The sequence below is a fragment of the Equus quagga genome, chromosome 10, assembly GCF_021613505.1.
Source record: "Equus quagga isolate Etosha38 chromosome 10, UCLA_HA_Equagga_1.0, whole genome shotgun sequence".
Classification (NCBI taxonomy): Eukaryota; Metazoa; Chordata; class Mammalia; order Perissodactyla; family Equidae; genus Equus; species Equus quagga.
Window position 1 is genome coordinate 55,285,198 of NC_060276.1, and position 16,946 is coordinate 55,302,143.

Consider the following 16,946-nt stretch of genomic DNA (forward strand, 5'->3'; position numbering starts at 1 on the left):
CATGATTCATGGGAACAAGTCGAAATATCAACATGAACAGGAGTTTGGAAGAAGTTGATTCAAACCCTCATGGATGACTTTGAGGGGTTCAAATCTTCAATGGAGGAAGTAACTGCAGATGTGGTAGAAATAGCAAGAGAACTAGAATTAGAAGTGGAGCCTGAAGATATGACTGAATTGCTGCAATCTCATGATAAAAATTTAATAGAAGAAGAATTGCTTCCTATGGATGAGGAAAGTGATTTCTTGAGATAGATTCTACTCATGGTGAAGATGCTGTGAATATTGTTGACATGACAACAAAACATTTAGAATATTATGTAAACTTAGTTGATAGAGCAGCAGCAGGGTTTGAGAGGACTAACTCCAATTTTGAAAGAAGTTCTACTGTGGGTAAAATGCTATCAAACATCATCACATGCTACAGAGAAATCATTCATGAGAGGAAGAGTCAATCCATGCAGCAAACTTCATTCTTATCTTATTTTAAGGAATTACCACAGCTACCTCGACCTTCAGCACCCATCACCCTGCTCAGTCAGCAGCCATCAACATGGAAGCAAGACCCTCCACCAGCAAAACAATTACGACTCACTGAAGACTCACAAGATGGTTATAGCATCTTTAGCAATAAAGTATTCTTAATTAAGGCATGTACATTGTTTTTTAGACATAATGCTATTGCATACTTAATAGACTGCAGTATAACGTAAACATAACTTTTATATGTACTGGAAAACCAAAAAATTCGTGTGACTCACTTTATTGTGATATTCAATTTATTGCAGTGGTCTGGAACCAAACCTGCAATATCTCCAAGTTATGCCTCTATAACATTAAACTCTTACCTAAGCCGTGCCTGTGTGTTGACATGGGAGGCATCACAGTCCAGACTTTGCCAACTGGATTAAAACATTCCACAGTATTCAAAGTTTTTAAACCATCTCTTCCTCCCACAACATAGAGCTTATTATCAATAACTGCAACTCCAAACTGAAGCCTACGGCCACTCATCGTGCCAATATGTAGCCAGCTGTTGGTCCTGAGATCATATTTTTCAATTGTTGTGGTACCTGTTAAAGGGATATTGAACAATGGTAAAAACCACTTGTATAAAAGTTTTTAATTGGCATCATTCACATTATATTTATGTACCTATATTTTATTTTATTTATTTTTTCTTTTCTTTTATTGAGTTATTGATAGGTTACAATCTTGTGAAATTTCAATTGTACATTAATGTTTGTCAGTCATGTTGTAGGTGCACCACTTCACCCTTTGTGCCCACCCCCCACCCCACCTTTCCCCTGGTATCCACTAAACTGTTCTTAGTCCATAATTTTAAATTCCTAATATGACTGGAGTCATACACAGATTATCTTTCTCTCGCTGGCTTATTTCACTTAACATAATTCTCTCAAGGTCCATCCATGTTATTGCAAATGGAATGATTTTGTTCTGTTTTGCAGCTGAGTAGTATTCCATTGTATATATGTACCACATCTTCTTTATCCATCCGTCTGTTGCTGGACACTTAGGTTGCTTCCACATCTTGGCTATTGTAAACAGTGCTGCAATAAACATTGGGGTGCATAGGACTTTTGGGATTGCTGACTTCAAGCTCTCTGGATAAATACCCAGTAGTGGGATGTCTGGATCGTATGGTAGTTCTATTTTTAATTTTTTGAGGAATCTCCATACTGTTTTCCATAGTGGCTGCACCAGTTTGCATTCCCACCAGCAGTGTATGAGGGTTCCTTTTTCTCCGCAACCTCTCCAACATTTGTTGCTATTAGTTTTAGATATTTTTGTCATTCTAGCGGGTGTAAGGTGATATCTTAGTGTAGTTTTGATTTGCATTTCCCTGATGATCAGCGATGATGAGCATCTTTTCATGTGCCTATTGGCCATCAGTATATCTTCTTTGGAGAAATGTCTGTTCATGTCTCCAGCCCATTTTTTGATTGGGTTGTCTGATGTTTTGTTATTGAGTTGTGAGAGTTCTTTATATATTATGGATATTAAGCCTTTGTCAGATATATGACTTGCAAATATTTTTCCCCAGTTAGTGGGTTGTTTTTTTGTTTCAATTCTGCTTTCATTTGCCTTGAAGAAGCTCTTTAATCTGATGAAGTCCCATTTGTTTATTCTTTCTATTGTTTCCCTTCTCTGAGAAGGCATGGTGTCCAAAAAGATCCTTTTAATACTGATGTCAAAGAGTGCACTGCCTACGTTTTCTTCCAGAAGCCTTATGGTTTCAGGTCTCACCTTTAGGTCTTTAATCCATTTTGAGTTTATTTTGGTGAATGGTAAAAAAGAATGGTCAATTTTCATTCTTTTACATGTGGCTTTCCAGTTTTCCCAGCACCATTTGTTGAAAAGACTTTCTTTTCTCCATTGTATGCCCTCAGCTCCTTTGTCAAAGATAAGCTGTCCATAGATGTGTGGTTTTATTTCTGGGCTTTCAATTCTGTTCCATTGATCTGTGCACCTGTTTTTGTACCAGTACCATGCTGTTTTGATTACTGTAGCTTTGTAGTATGTTTTGAAGTCAGGGATTGTGATGCCTCCCGTTTTGTTCTTTTTTCTCAGGATTGCTTTAGAAATTCGGGGTCTTTTGTTGCCCCATATGAATTTTAGGATTCTTTGTTCTAATTCTGTAAAGAATGTCATTGGGATTCTGATGGGATGGCGTTGAATCTGTAGATTGCTTTAGGTAGAACGGACACTTTAACTATGTTTATTCTTCCAATCCATGTACATGGAATGTCTTTCCATCTCCTTATGTCGTCATCCAATTCTCTCAGAAAGACCTTGTAATTTTCATTATATAGGTCTTTCACTTCCTTAGTTAAATTTACCCCAAGGTATTTTATTCTTTTTGTTGCGATTGTGAATGGTATTGTATTCTTGAGTTCCTTTTCTGTTGGTTCATTACTGGAGTATAGAAATGCTACTGATCTATGCAAATTGATTTTATACCCTGCAACTTTGCTGTAGTTGTTGATTACTTCTAACAGTTTTCCAATGGATTCTTTGGGATCTTCTATGTATAAGATCATGTCGTCTGCAAACCGCGAGAGTTTCACTTCTTCCCTCCCTATTTGGATTCCTTTTATTCCTTTTTCTTGCCTGATTGCTCTGGTCAGGACCTCCAGTAATATGATAAATAAGAGCTGTGATAGAGGGCATCCTTGTCTCGTTCCTGTTTTCAGGGGGATGGGGTTCAGTTTTTGCCCATTGAGTATGATGTTGGCTATGGGTTTGTCGTATATGGCCTTTATTATGTTGAGGTAGTTTCCTTCTATGCCCATTTTGTTCAGAGTTTTTATCATAAATGGCTGTTGGATCTTGTCAAATGCCTTCTCTGCATCTATTGAGATGATCATGTGGTTTTTATTCCTCAGTTTGTTGATGTGGTGTATCACGTTGATTGATTTGCAGATGTTGAACCATCCCTGTGTCCCTGGTATGAATCCCACCTGATCCTGATGTACGATTCTTTTGATGAATTGCTGAATTTTGGTTGCCAAAATTTTGTTTAGAATTTTTGCATCTATGTTCATCAGGGATATTGGCCTGTAGTTCTCTTTTTTCGTGGTGTTCTTGTCAGGTTTTGGTATCAGCATGATGTTGGCCTCATAGAATGTGTTAGGAAGTGTTCCTTCTTCCCTAATTTTTTGGAATAGCTTGAAAAGGATAGGTATGAAATCCTCTCTGAAAGTTTGGTAGAATTCCCCAGGAAAGCCATCTGGTCCTGGGGTTTTATTCTTTGGGATGTTTTTGATTGCTGTTTCAATCTCTTTCCTTGTGATTGGGCTGTTCAAATTGTCTGCTTCTTCTTGAGTGAGCTTTGGGAGATTGTAGGAGTCCAAGAATTTATCCATTTCCTCTAGGTTATCCATTCTGTTGGCATATAGTTTTTTGTAGTATTCTCTTTTAATCTGTTGTATTTCTGCAGAGTCTGTTGTTATTTCTCCTCGCTCATTTCTGATTTTGTTTATTTGAGCTTTCTCCCTTTTTTTCTTTGTAAGTCTGGCTAGTGGTTTGCCAATTTTATTTATCTTCTCAAAAAACCAGCTCTTTGTCTCAATAATCCTTTCTACTGCCTTTTTCGTTTCAATAGTATTTATTTCTGCTCTGATTTTTATTATTTCTCTCCTTCTGCTGACTTTGGGCTTCATTTGTTCTTTTTTCTCTAGTTCAGTTAGGTGTGCTTTAAGGTTGCTTATTTGGGATTTTTCTTGTTTGTTAAGATGTGCCTGTATTGCGATGAATTTTCCTCTTAATACAGCTTTTGCTGTATCCCATATGAGTTGGTATGGCATGCTATCATTTTCATTTGTTTCCAGGTATTATTTTATTTCTTCTTTAATTTCTTCAATGATGCATTGCTTGTTCATTAGTGTGTTGTTTAGTCTCCACATCTTTGTGCCTTTCTCAGCTTTTTTCTTGTAATTAATTTCTATCCTTATAGCACTATGATCTGAGAAGATGCTTGTTATTATTTCAATTTTTTTAAACTTGTAGAGGCTTGCCTTGTTTCCCAACATATGGTCTATCCTAGAGAATGTTCCATGTGCACTTGAGAAGAATGTGTATTCAGCTCTTTCAGGATGGAGTGATCTATATAGGTCTATTAAGTCCAATTGTTTTAATTTTTCATTTAGCTCAACTCTTTACTTGTTGATTTTCTGTCTGGATGATCTGTCCATTGATGTGAGTGGGGTGTTGAGGTCGCCTACTATTATTGTGTTGTTTTTAACATCTTCCTTTAGGTCTGTTAATAGTGCTTTATGAATCTTGGTGCTCCTGTGTTGGGTGCATAGATATTTATAAGCCTTATTTCTTCTTGATGAAGTGTCCCTTTGATCATTATATATTGTCCCTCTGTGTCTCTCTTTACCTGTCTTATTTTGAAATCCACTTGGTCTGATATGAGAATTGCAACACCTGCCTTTTTTCCTTGCTATTTGCTTGAAGTATTGTCCTCCACCCCTTCACCCTGAGTCTGTGTTTGTCCTTGGGGCTGAGGTGTGTTTCCTGGAGGCAACAAATTGTTGGATCGTGTTCTTTAATCCATTTTGCCACTCTGTATCTTTTTATTGGAGAGTTCAGCCCATTCACATTGAGATGATTATTGATGCATGTGGACTTAATGCTGTTAATCTGTCACTCATTATCTTGTTTTCCTGCGTTTCTTTTCCTGTGTGCTTTATCCTACCCATTTAATACTGCAATTTCTTATGCTGGGTTTCTTAGATTTTTCCTTATTTATGATTTGTGACTCTGTTCTGTACTTTATTTTAGTGTCTACCTTGAAGTTTGTATTTAGAATCTTGTGTATAATATAGTCTATTCTCTGGTGGTCTCTTACCTACTTGACCAATACTGATTTAGACCCTTTGCTCTTCCCCTCCTAAATAATTATTTTCATTTTTTATTCCAACTCGTCTTATTCATTTGTAGTAAGAGTGCTAAGATTGTCCTTGTTTTGGTAGTTTCCTTACCTTTAGCCTAATGCTACAATTGAATATTTGCTATCCTGTTCTGGTTCTATCCATTGGTCTCCCTAGTCTGTGGATTGAGTCCCCTTTCTCCCTTTTTTCCTTTTTCAAGTATGAGAGCCTTGAAGATTTCTTGTAATGGAGGGCTTTTAGTTACAAATTCCCTTAACTTTTGTTTGTCTGGAAAAGATTTAATTTCTCCCTCATATCTGAAGGAAATTCTTGCTGGATAGAGTATTCTTGGCTGAAGGTTTTTATCCTTTAAAGCTTTGAATATATCACTCCATTCTCTTCTAGCTTGTAGGGTTTCTGTAGAGAAATCCACTGACAGTCTGATAGGGGCTCCTTTATAGGTTATGATCTTTTTTTCCCTTACTTCCCTGAGTATTCTCTCCTTATCATTCCTATTTGCCAACTTTACTACTATGTGCCTTGGGGTAGCTCTTTTTACATTGACAAATCTAGGAGATCTAAAACCCTCCTCTACACACATTTCTCCGTTGATCCCTAGATTTGGGAAGTTCTCTTCAATAATGTCGTTAAGCACACTTTCTGCTCCATTTTCCTTTTCCATATTCTCGGGAATTCCTATGATCCTTATGTTCTTACTCCTCATTGAATCCATTATCTCTCGGAGATTTTCCTCATTTTTTTTTAATTCTTAGTTCTCTTTCTTCCTCTGTCTGGCGCCATTCAGCCTGTCTGTCCTCGATTATGCTGATTTGCTCCTCTATGGTGTCTACACGGGCATTCAGGGAATCCGTATTCTGTTTTATCTGGTCCATTGTGTTTTTCATCTCAAGTAATTCTGTTTGATTCTTCTTTATGATTTCAATCTCTTTTGTGAAGTAACTCCAGAACTCGGCTTGTTTCTCTATCTTTGTCTCTACCTCAGTGAGTTTTTTGATTATAGCTGCTCTGGATTCATTATCACTTAGTTTACCTAATTCCAAGTCCTCAGGACTTAATTCTGTGTTTTTATTGTTTTCCTTCTGGTCTGGGGCTTTTATAAATTGCTGGATGGTAGAGGAGCGGTCTTTTCTCATGGTGATAGAATTCAGTTGCAGTTACAGCCTGTCGCCACTAAATGGGGGTCGAGAGCGGCGTGTTATGAGCTCTCCACCTTGGGGCAAGATGGCTGCGCCCACTGGCTTCGCTGGGGGGGAGTGGCTGTTACTCACAGGTGCCGGTCTGTGTTCAGATCAGTTCTGTTCTCTGGTCTCCCAAGGCTCTTGATTTATGGGGTCCCCGCAGACGGAAGCTTTCCCCCCATCAGCGGGTCTCCACTGAATCAGCGGCAGGAGTCCTGGATGATCCCCCGGTCGTGCGGCCCCTCCCCCGCTCCTTCCCGACCCGCACCGCAGCGATGGCAGACTCTAGGTGAGGGAGCGATGTTCTCTCCTACCGTTCCAGCGCCTCCGAAGGTGTAAGCAAAGTTTATGATCTCCGCCTTCTTGGTATTGTAGGTCTCTAATGAGCTGGCATTATTTTTGTTCTCTGAAATTCAGTTCTTCCAATCTTTTGTTGTATTTTGGAGGGGAGCGAATCCCGGGTCAGCTCACCCTGCCATTTTGCCGACAGGCTTCTTTTGTGTACCTATATTTTATAGCATGGAATCAGTGACTGAAACTCAAATTAAATTAGTAGCTTGGATGATTCTCCAATCTGGCAGACAGGGCAAGGGTAATATTTTACCATTCCTGGATCCAACTGGAAGAGTCAGAATAAAATAGTTTATTTAATGTATATAGTTTATACACTCATAATGGCTTCTTTGTCTATACTAGGCTACTAGTAGTACTAACACAGATGTCAAACACCATATTTTACAACAGAATATTACCTTGGAACATATTATTGTTTACACATCCATTATGGTTTAAATTACCCATGACCATTCCATATATTAATTTATGCCCTTTTATTTTATTCAATTTGGGGTGTGTGTCTGTGTGTGAGTGTGCGTTGATTTAAAATACAAGTGCCTAAAGGAACAAGAATGAAAATTCCTTTTAAATAGATCTTTGGGGTTGATTCATTCAATATTCTGTGATGATAGCACAAAGAATTGTAATTTATTATAACTATTATAAAGAATTATAATTTAGAATAGAATTATTATTTATTTTTTGTTTTAATTAAGAATAAATTCTGAGGTATTACCTCCTTTATGTGTTGTTAAAAGTTCATTTTCTACTCAATTACTGAAATACCAAGTTCACTACCATAGTATACTGTCACTACTGTCACAGTAAATTATCACTACTTCATAATAAATTGTCAGTTCAGTAGGCAATCCTTTTTCCCAGTCATTCACAATAGCTGCTGCTTTTTTTTTTTGCTGCTGCTATTTTTTGTTAAAAGTTGACATTGCACAACAGGGGAAGTTTCTGACTAACCAAGGTTAAAATGAAAGAATTAGTATTCACGCATACAATGTACCCAAGACAGCTTGTGACAGACTTAGGCAATTTATTCCAATTGCATAAAGCCAATCATAGGAATAAAAAAAAAAAACTTTTCAGTTGTTCTTCTACTTGGAAATTTGTGGAGAAAATATAATCCATTAGTTATGATGCAAATATGGTTAACATCTGAAGTGTATCTAATAGCCAATTATAAGACTATGATATAGGCTCGTATCAAGTCAAAATTTAAGCAGAGTACTATATATTATATCTATGGCTGCTTCTGAAAGCTTTTCTGTATATCTTGGATTAGTGGAAACTGTTACTTTTCTCTAATTTTAAATATTTTCTGGTGAATAGGGCACTATAAGTATTTATATGTCTCAAGAGTTTGGGTTTTCACAATAAAGGCTTGTGAATATTCAGGCATTCATTTACTCTTTCTCTTTAATCCCTACATCTTTCACTGATAATGTGGATTTGGCTGAAAGCTGACTTACAGATCAGCATTTGCTCTATTGACTACATTTACTGCTGAGAAGTCAAATAACACCACCTAGCAGAGTATCTTTTCTCCGCTAAATAGCTCTGGATGATACTGTTAAAACTGGAATATCTACAAAGACACACAATCTTCCTAAATCTGTTTCCTATCTGTTCCTTCCTATTTTAACTTTTTATTTCATACTCTTTTCTTTAGGAATTTACCAAAGTGCCAATTTAGATTTGGAGTGAAGGCTTGGCTGCACTAATTATTAAGATTATGGAGATATTAATGGTGAAGTAATTAGGAAACTCTACAAAACTACATTAATCAGCTATACATAGAAGATTTATACACTGAAAGGATGTAGAAGTCTGCTTTATGCCAGGTTAATTTTTTCCAGGCATTAGATTAAATATAGAAGGTAAATTTATCCCACATTTCTTATTTGCATCTATAAACATATATGACTGTTAGTTCTGGATCTTGAATTCTGAAGACTTTTTCAGCCCATTTGCCCACCTCCACTTTTGTTCCAACTAATCAAAATGTAAGCCCTCTAGCTGACTTACTATGGCAGCTCTATACTGATAGGGAAACTTAGATTTTTTTACTGATCTCTCTTCTTAGGACCCACTTTGTAACTGTTCTCTGTAAATTGACCTTCTCCCCTAAAACATTGCAAATGTTGTTTCGCAATTCATTTCTAAGCTCCTTTTTAACCCTCATTTATGATCTATTCAAGAAGGAACAAAACCATCCAAACTTTGTAGCATTGTTGGGAACATGATAGTTCCTGTGGTTGTGAATATATCTGATTTAGTGATTTCCTCCATCTACTTTTTAAATGATCTAAAAATGACCACATTAGCCTTTAATTTGTCCCCTGCCATACTATCTCTAAGAATTAATTGTTTTTTAATAAATGAAAAGTTAATGAATACCTTGTATGTACAAAGTTTACCATTTGATCATTTTAAAATTTTAACTCTGTAATCATACAACTTTCTGATGATTCTTTTAATATACATGGTAGGAATTATAGTTAACTCGAGCCACTTGTGTGCTCTCTATATTTAGTAGCTAATTCCAAGTTTACTGTATGAGTCAGAGAGGAAATTAAAGACTGAGGAAGTACTGTATTTCCTAGACATCAAAAGGTGAAAGTTTAAAAAGTATCTTTAAAAAAAGATAAATGAAAAAACTCTGTAAGAAAAGGCATATGATACAAATTCTTTGTTACAGCTTTGTGAGTGTAAATTGGTAAGTTTTTAAAATGTGATACTGATTTATATAGATATATGCTACTCCTTTAATGTTTTTGCTATACTTAGTTTTTTTCTTTATTTCTTTTTTGGTTCTTAAGTGCTCACCCTGGTTCTTCAGTAGATTCTAAGACCCTCAAAGAGAGAGGTCAGTTTTCTTGTTGCTCTTTCTTCTAAAATAGTGTCAGTATAGCAAAAAGGAACATAGAGAGTAAGAATTTCATTTCCAGTCTTTCTAGATGTTTGTCCTTGGGTTGGCTATCTAACCATAATGGCTTTAGATTCCTCATCTGCAAAACTGGGGTAATCTTGTAGCATTGTTGTAAGAATTACAAATGATGTTTGCAGAATGCCAATCAAATATCAGGTACGCAAAAATAGTAGTTTTTACTATTATTGTAGTTGTCTGCAACGTCCCATACAGCCTTTTATGTCTCCATACACTAGGTACTCAACGAGTCTCAAAATAATGGCCTTATTTCCTTCCATATCAAACTGCTAATAGAGTCAGGGATTATAGGTTCACATTACACTCCTTTTTAGAAACTGTTAAGTAGTTATAGATACGTGCTACCATTTTTTTGTGACACATTCATTTATGTAACATTAACTTAAACAACAGGAGCCTGAAAAAAGAAAAAAAATAGAAAACAAACACAAAAACCAGACAAACACAAAATTTTCCATTTCTCACATTGCAGGTTAGGCTTTTTTTAAAAAAATCAGAAACTAAGGATAACTATGCTTACATTTTGTATTTAGTAACCTTTTAATTTAAATATCAAACAAGACACCTTTTAAAATGCTGCTAATATTCATTCTATTCAACAAAACGCAATAAAGTATCAAGTTTCCAGACGAGATTAATTATAGGATCTCATTTGTATTTGTTATTTTCTGAAGAACACTAGTTCTGTGAAGGTACTCTACTACTTTGGAAATAATCCCATTTGCAAGCTTTTGTTTTACAGGTTTATGATTAATTGGCACATTTCCTATATAGCCTTCCAATTTCCAGTTGCATATATCAAAAGAAAACTATCAGTTTCCAGTAGCACAGAACTCTGACTTTTGCATCATTTTATGCAAGTTGTCAAATGACATATCTATGTACGATTTGGCAAATTTTAAGTGGGTTGATTTTATTTCCTACACGGCCAACTCTTAATTACAAAATCCTTGCATCACTGTTTTGCCAACATGAGTCTATGACTGAGAAGTCAAGTGTGAAAATGCAGAGGTATACAAAAATAGGTTTTAAGAAGGGTTCAGGGTAGAGAAGATGGCTTTGGAAACATTTCCCTTTGATAAATTTCTTATGTAAAATTATTACTTTATTCCCAGATTTGAATTGCTGATCTTGTTGTCAACACTTCAAGATTCTTTGTAATTGACCTTTGAGCATGTAACAGGAAACTGACAGCAAGGAGTTAGAGGACATTCTTCAGTTTCAAAAAACAAATTTGGAGGACCTTGCCCCTTCCATTCATGATACAGCTTAAATAATTTTTCCCTGAAAAGATATATTGCAAAGCAAATACTCAAATTTAAAAATTGCTGCCATAAAATACAAGTATTTAATTAGCCAATGCAAATTAAACAGTCATGTTCCATAAGGTTCCAAAAAAAAAAGGAAGTCACAAAATTACATAAAGTACGCTATTTAGGAAAATTAGCTTTAGATACACATTTAAATACGGCTTTAATGCCACCCTTATAATTTGGAGAGTGTTGAGAGTATATCTTCTTTTTTGAATAACTTCCTAAATTAATTTGTTCCTGTTACCTTTCACAGCATTCATGCCTCCCAAAGCATAAAGTGCTCCCACAGTTGATTTTCTAGGCTTCGTCCGAGGGCTCTGCATCATAGGTCTTCTCTCAGGTAAGAGATGATACTTCATAGCTTCCATCAGGAGCTTCTGACACTCAAGATCACCAGTAAACAGGGAGTTGTTTTCAAGATCTGCCAGTAACTAAAAAGTAATGAGGAATGGTATGTGAAATGAAGAGCCCACCATTAGAAAGAATATCTTTTCATTTATATAACTGGAGAAAACTCAAGCTAAGTCAAATGTAGAAGTGTTATTATTTAATATTTTAAGTCACTTAGTAACATATTTTTATGTTCACTTATGAGTTAAAATGATTAAAAGCCTCTTGGTGGTAGCTAATGATCTCTGCAGATTTGTTTGACATATTTATTCATCTTTGGAATATGTACATCTATAACCCCAAGGAATGAAAGTGAAAAGGCACTCACAAAATGTGTTACTGAAAGCTATTAAAATGAATGGCTATGTCTGCACAAAGCAAGCATCTCCCAGTCTACTGCATGCAGCTAGAGAAGCAGTCACCTTTTTGGTGGATTTAGGGGAGATGGTACAAACATGCCCAGTTAAAATATCACCCATAGAGGACTGCAGCTTTATCATCAAATCACTTCTGTAAAGTATTCTGAAAGCAGGTGCTTTTTATCTGTACATGCACACATGTACATCAGTAAAGTACACGTGTTAGTAACTAGTCAATACATCAGCAATAGGAGATGATCAATACTTTCTAATCATCATTGCCTAGTAGACAATAAGATCCTAACTGAATGTGATAAAAGCTAATTTTCCTGAGATGAGTTGAGGAGGAATTAAGAGTTTGTTTCAGAATTTTACTAAGGATCATTTAGCTTGGTTTCTTGGAGTTTGGGGCCCACAGTGTCATAGGACATTAAGAGAAATAGCAAGAGGTTGCTGGAATGGAGGCACTAATCTCACTCTGTAAAATGTCCCTGAAGTTTCCTGTTCCGCACTGGCTAATCCCAACTCTGTTATCACACCACCTGTAATCTCTGATGGATCATTATTTTGACTTGGCTGGTGAGACCCCAGGCATTTCCTTAATGCATATGCTGCTTAAATTAGGTTGGACAACTGGGCTATATAACTTTTTTTCTTTTGAAAATATTCTTTAGAGATCGATCACCATTCTTTTCATATATTTCATTTCTGGACTATTTGTTTAAGGTCATTTTTTAAAATTGTTTTGGAAAATCTATATTCTGTATGCCGTTGCCCACCACTACCATCATCAGGAAAAGTTCACATAGTCTATATTCTATGCAAAAGATAGACTCAGGAGTGGGTTGTATATTTGGGCTGGAAATTTAGTCTCATTCCAACAAAGTAAGAGAAGTCCAAACTAAGCACTTTGCTGAAAGAATGTTATATAGACTTAAACCAGTGTAAAGATAAGGGCCTCTGATCCTTTACACCAGTGCATCTCAAATTTTTGCATATCTAAGAATAATCTGGAGAACTTGTTAAAACACATATTCCTTGACTTCACCCCCAGAAATTGTTTCAATAGATCTGTGATGGAGGCCTGAGGAGCTGAGTTTCTAACAAGCTCCCAAGCAATGCTATGCTGCTGGTCCAGGGACATGTTGAATAGTAATGCCTTAGAGAATCTGATTAATTACACAGACTCTCTCTGAGAATAGCACATATAAGTGTTCACACATTCACACAAACAAAATTTCTATAGATTCTCAACCTTGCATCTAAAATTACTGTGTATTTCAATGTTTCTCTTTTTTGGTGTTGCTATTGCCTTGCCCTTTTGAATAAATTTGCTATACCCAGGAGGGCAGTCCATGTTCTTTCATTGCTTATAGTTCCACGGGATTTAATTACCAGCTAAAGGTAAAAAAAAAATGTAGAGAAATAATCAGCAAATTAGCATTCTATTTTTCAATTTTGGGATTTAATTAGCAATTTTGTTGAAAATCGATTAATTTTAATGTTTATGAAACTACTGATCTACTAAGTCCAGATAAGACCCCTCCAGAATTCCAATGTGGATAATGTTTGAGGTCTTTAGCTACAGGCTGTATAATATATGAAGTGTGCATATGTGCAATATATTCATACATATATGACATGTATGTGTATATATGTATACACATGTGTCTATATGTCATATATATATGTACAATGTACATATGTCATATATATATATCAATAGTAAATTGATCAAATTGCTACAGAGAAAAAATTGTGGCTATACCAATGGTAGAATTATGTAATGGGACTGCACTCCACACCTCACTAAACTTCACATACTAAAATTCAGTATTAGGTAGGTCAATCCTGAATCATATCGAAGGGTGTTTGTGTTTAGAATCATTTTTACTACAATCCTTCAGCATGCATGATGAAGATGCCATTATAATGATGCTCTAGTGCATCTGAAACCATTATAGTATGCTTTCAATCATAGCAGCTAATTACCCATGTTAGTAAGTATTATCCAGAATCTAACTCCTTCCTAGAGTCTTCTCTGGGATATTACTGTGCTGATTATTATCACCTTGCCTAGAAAGTGGGCAGGAAAAGAAAAAGAGTTAGCCTAGTCATTTTCTCTCCTTGTTACAAGTGCTGTTTGGTGAGAGAGAAAACTGAAGCTAATGAGAATGCTGAAGTTAAGGGATTATCTGTAGGGTTTTTTTTTTAATCCTTATTTCTTCTCTCTTCATCATTATCATTGCTAATTGAAGGCTGGATATGTCCTTCTGCGAAACAAATCCTATATACTCCAATTACCAGAAAGCCTCTGAATAAAATAAAATTAGACAAATAAGAAATGGATTAATGCCTAGTGGTAGTTTAGAACTATAATTTTCATTACCTGGGTAAATTTCCATACCTGTGGTGGAAGTAAAGGCAGTCTGATGTAAGAAAGCAGCATCGCTAGGTCTCGTTGCCTAGTCTGCACATCATGTCCCACCCACTCCATTAAAGCATGGAAAATGGTTTCTTCATCAGGCACGTTAATGTCATCACTGCACAGAAGTTTTGAAATTTCATTGGCTGGAAGCAGGAGGAATTCTTGGTTCTTTATTACCTCGAGGAAGTGTTCCTAGAAAAGAAAGGTCTTCTGAAACTTTGTACTTTAGAAACTTCTTAACAAAATAAGCATATCAAAGCATTATCACTTCGTTAAACTTCAGAAAAGGCCAAGGAGACAGATATATGACTTTATAACAAACAGGTGCTATGGCTGCCCATGATGGGGGCATGAGGAAGCCTTCTGAAGCTGAGGAGCCAAATGGTCCCACTGGGAATTATTTATTGAACACAAGGAAAGGCCTTAACTGCTTCCTTCACAGGCCACATGGCTAGTGTGTGAGTTGATACCAGTGCTTTTCACTCCCAGCTGTTGTGGGTGACAAAGAGTTTATGACTCCAGAACTGAATGAATAATGTCAAGTTGATCTTTAGATAAAAACCTTAAGAGAAAGACTGAAAGTTTTCAGGGTGGAGGCTATCTTGAGGGCATGGGAGAGGTAGTTCTGGCTATGCATTTTAGGGAGCAATATAGTGAATTCCTTTGAGATGAGAAAAAGAGATTGAAGAAAAACTTGAAGAAAAACTCTTCTCTTATGGAACAGCATGATCTTCTATTAACCAAGGAAAAGGTATCTTTTACAATGGATAACGATCTATAGATTTAGCATAATCCAACAGGAACTCCTATGGAATTGTTTTTTGCGGGGAGGAGCTGTCTTCCAATTTTTATATATTATACCTCAATTCTCCCTTCTATCATTGTGCTCTTGTATTTTGTTAAATATCAAATATCAGGCAGCCATGTTTTAATTTTTTTCATCAAAACACCACTATATTTTTTCTGATTTATAATGTTACATATTTTTCTTTGACAGCACATTTATCATTTCCAACATTTTTCATAGTAAAGATCTCAAGCTTTAAATGCAATAAAATGCACTATATTTCTGAAATGGAGATAAACATGTTTAGTGGGTGACTCATGTTGCACAATAAGTAGATATTCTGGGAACAGCTTAAGACAGCCTCTGAATAACTGGGGGATCTGGATAAATCAAATTACACCCTCAGCTCCACTTGAGTTTAGTCATTGTGGAACTGAGTTAGCCTAACAGCAAAATTATCCATGCAACAATCATCAAGTTTGATAGACCCATCAGGAAGCTCTGATACCATAAATTCCAAGTTAACTTGCCTGTTTAGACAAAGAGCACTCTTGTGACTAAGGCAAACAACTGAGAAAGAACTACTGTTCTTACTGTACTAGAGGTCCCTGGTTGAAAACTTTCTCACCTATAGCAAAATAATGGAGATAGTACTACAAGTAATAATACATTACACTGGTACAGCACTTCACACTTTACGGATTTCTTTCACAAACATTAAGTCATCACCAAAGTGATTTTGTGGGAGGTGGAATTATTCTGATGAGAAAACAGGCTATTATGAATTGTTTGATATCCTGTGTAGTAAATGGCAAAGTATGGACTCAAACCTAAGCCTTCAGGTCTACTTCATTTCATTTGATACTGCAACTGCATTTCATAAGTGACATAATTTTTATGAGAGGGTTAAGAAAAAGATACAGCACTCTAAAACATATGGTTATCTATTACTGGTAGTGTATGTAAACTCTGAAACTGTGCCAATATTAATGGAAGACCCCATGTCTCATTCTCCTTTCTATCCACTCTCCAATGAATGAAAAGAAAATAATGAGAGTGAGAATGATCAAGCAAGAGAGAGAGAGAAAGGGAGATTGGCCCAGTGTGTAAAACCTACTCAATAGCTGATGTGGATCATAGTACACTCTATCAAATTTGGTTATACATTTGAGAAAGTTAAGAAATGATTAAAATGGTTTATATGATGGTCATATTTAGGTATAGCCAGAAATTATATTTTTTATTAGATTTGTTATGGCTTCAGAGTGGCTGCCTGATGAAACTACTGAAAATTTCTTGGCAATATAGTAAATTAATCTAAATAAAAATAAGTGTGTTGGTTTAAAGTACATGTGGCAACTGCAGTATCTAGTACTGTAGAGAAATATTTAGTTAAGCTTAAAGATTAATTTTAAATTGTTTTATTTTGGAATTATTTTGCTCCTAATTTCAAGACAAACACTTTCTTCCTTGAACCTTCCCAAGAATCTTCTTTTGTACCTTTGGTTTGATAATCATTTTTTTAAATCCACACTTACATTGTTGTTAAACTTATTAAATCAATATAGCATACTTGACGAATGTTTCATCAATGCAGATTACTATTTATGTGATCGTGATGGTTAATTTTATGTGTCTACTTGACTGAGCCATGGAGTGTCAAGACTTTTGTCCAAACATTATTCTATGTGTGTCTGTGAGGGCGTTTCTGAATGAGGCCCACTCACATCAGGGAGGGCAATCTGTTTTACTCAAACTACAATTCAAATGACTGTA

At 35.8% G+C, this 16,946-nt stretch overlaps 1 protein-coding gene across 2 annotated transcripts in view; it reads right to left on the reverse strand.

The window, feature by feature from the left end:
* KLHL4 (kelch like family member 4) overlaps nucleotides 1-16,946 on the reverse strand; it is a 108,134-nt gene that overhangs the window by 20,901 nt on the left and 70,287 nt on the right. For both annotated transcript variants that reach the window (XM_046673549.1, XM_046673548.1), the window contains exons 5-7: nucleotides 14,363-14,575; nucleotides 11,451-11,637; nucleotides 849-1,073 (exon numbers count right to left, since the gene is read on the reverse strand). In XM_046673549.1, the coding sequence (XP_046529505.1) occupies nucleotides 849-1,073; nucleotides 11,451-11,637; nucleotides 14,363-14,575 (625 nt within the window). The remainder of the gene's footprint in view (nucleotides 1-848; nucleotides 1,074-11,450; nucleotides 11,638-14,362; nucleotides 14,576-16,946) is intronic.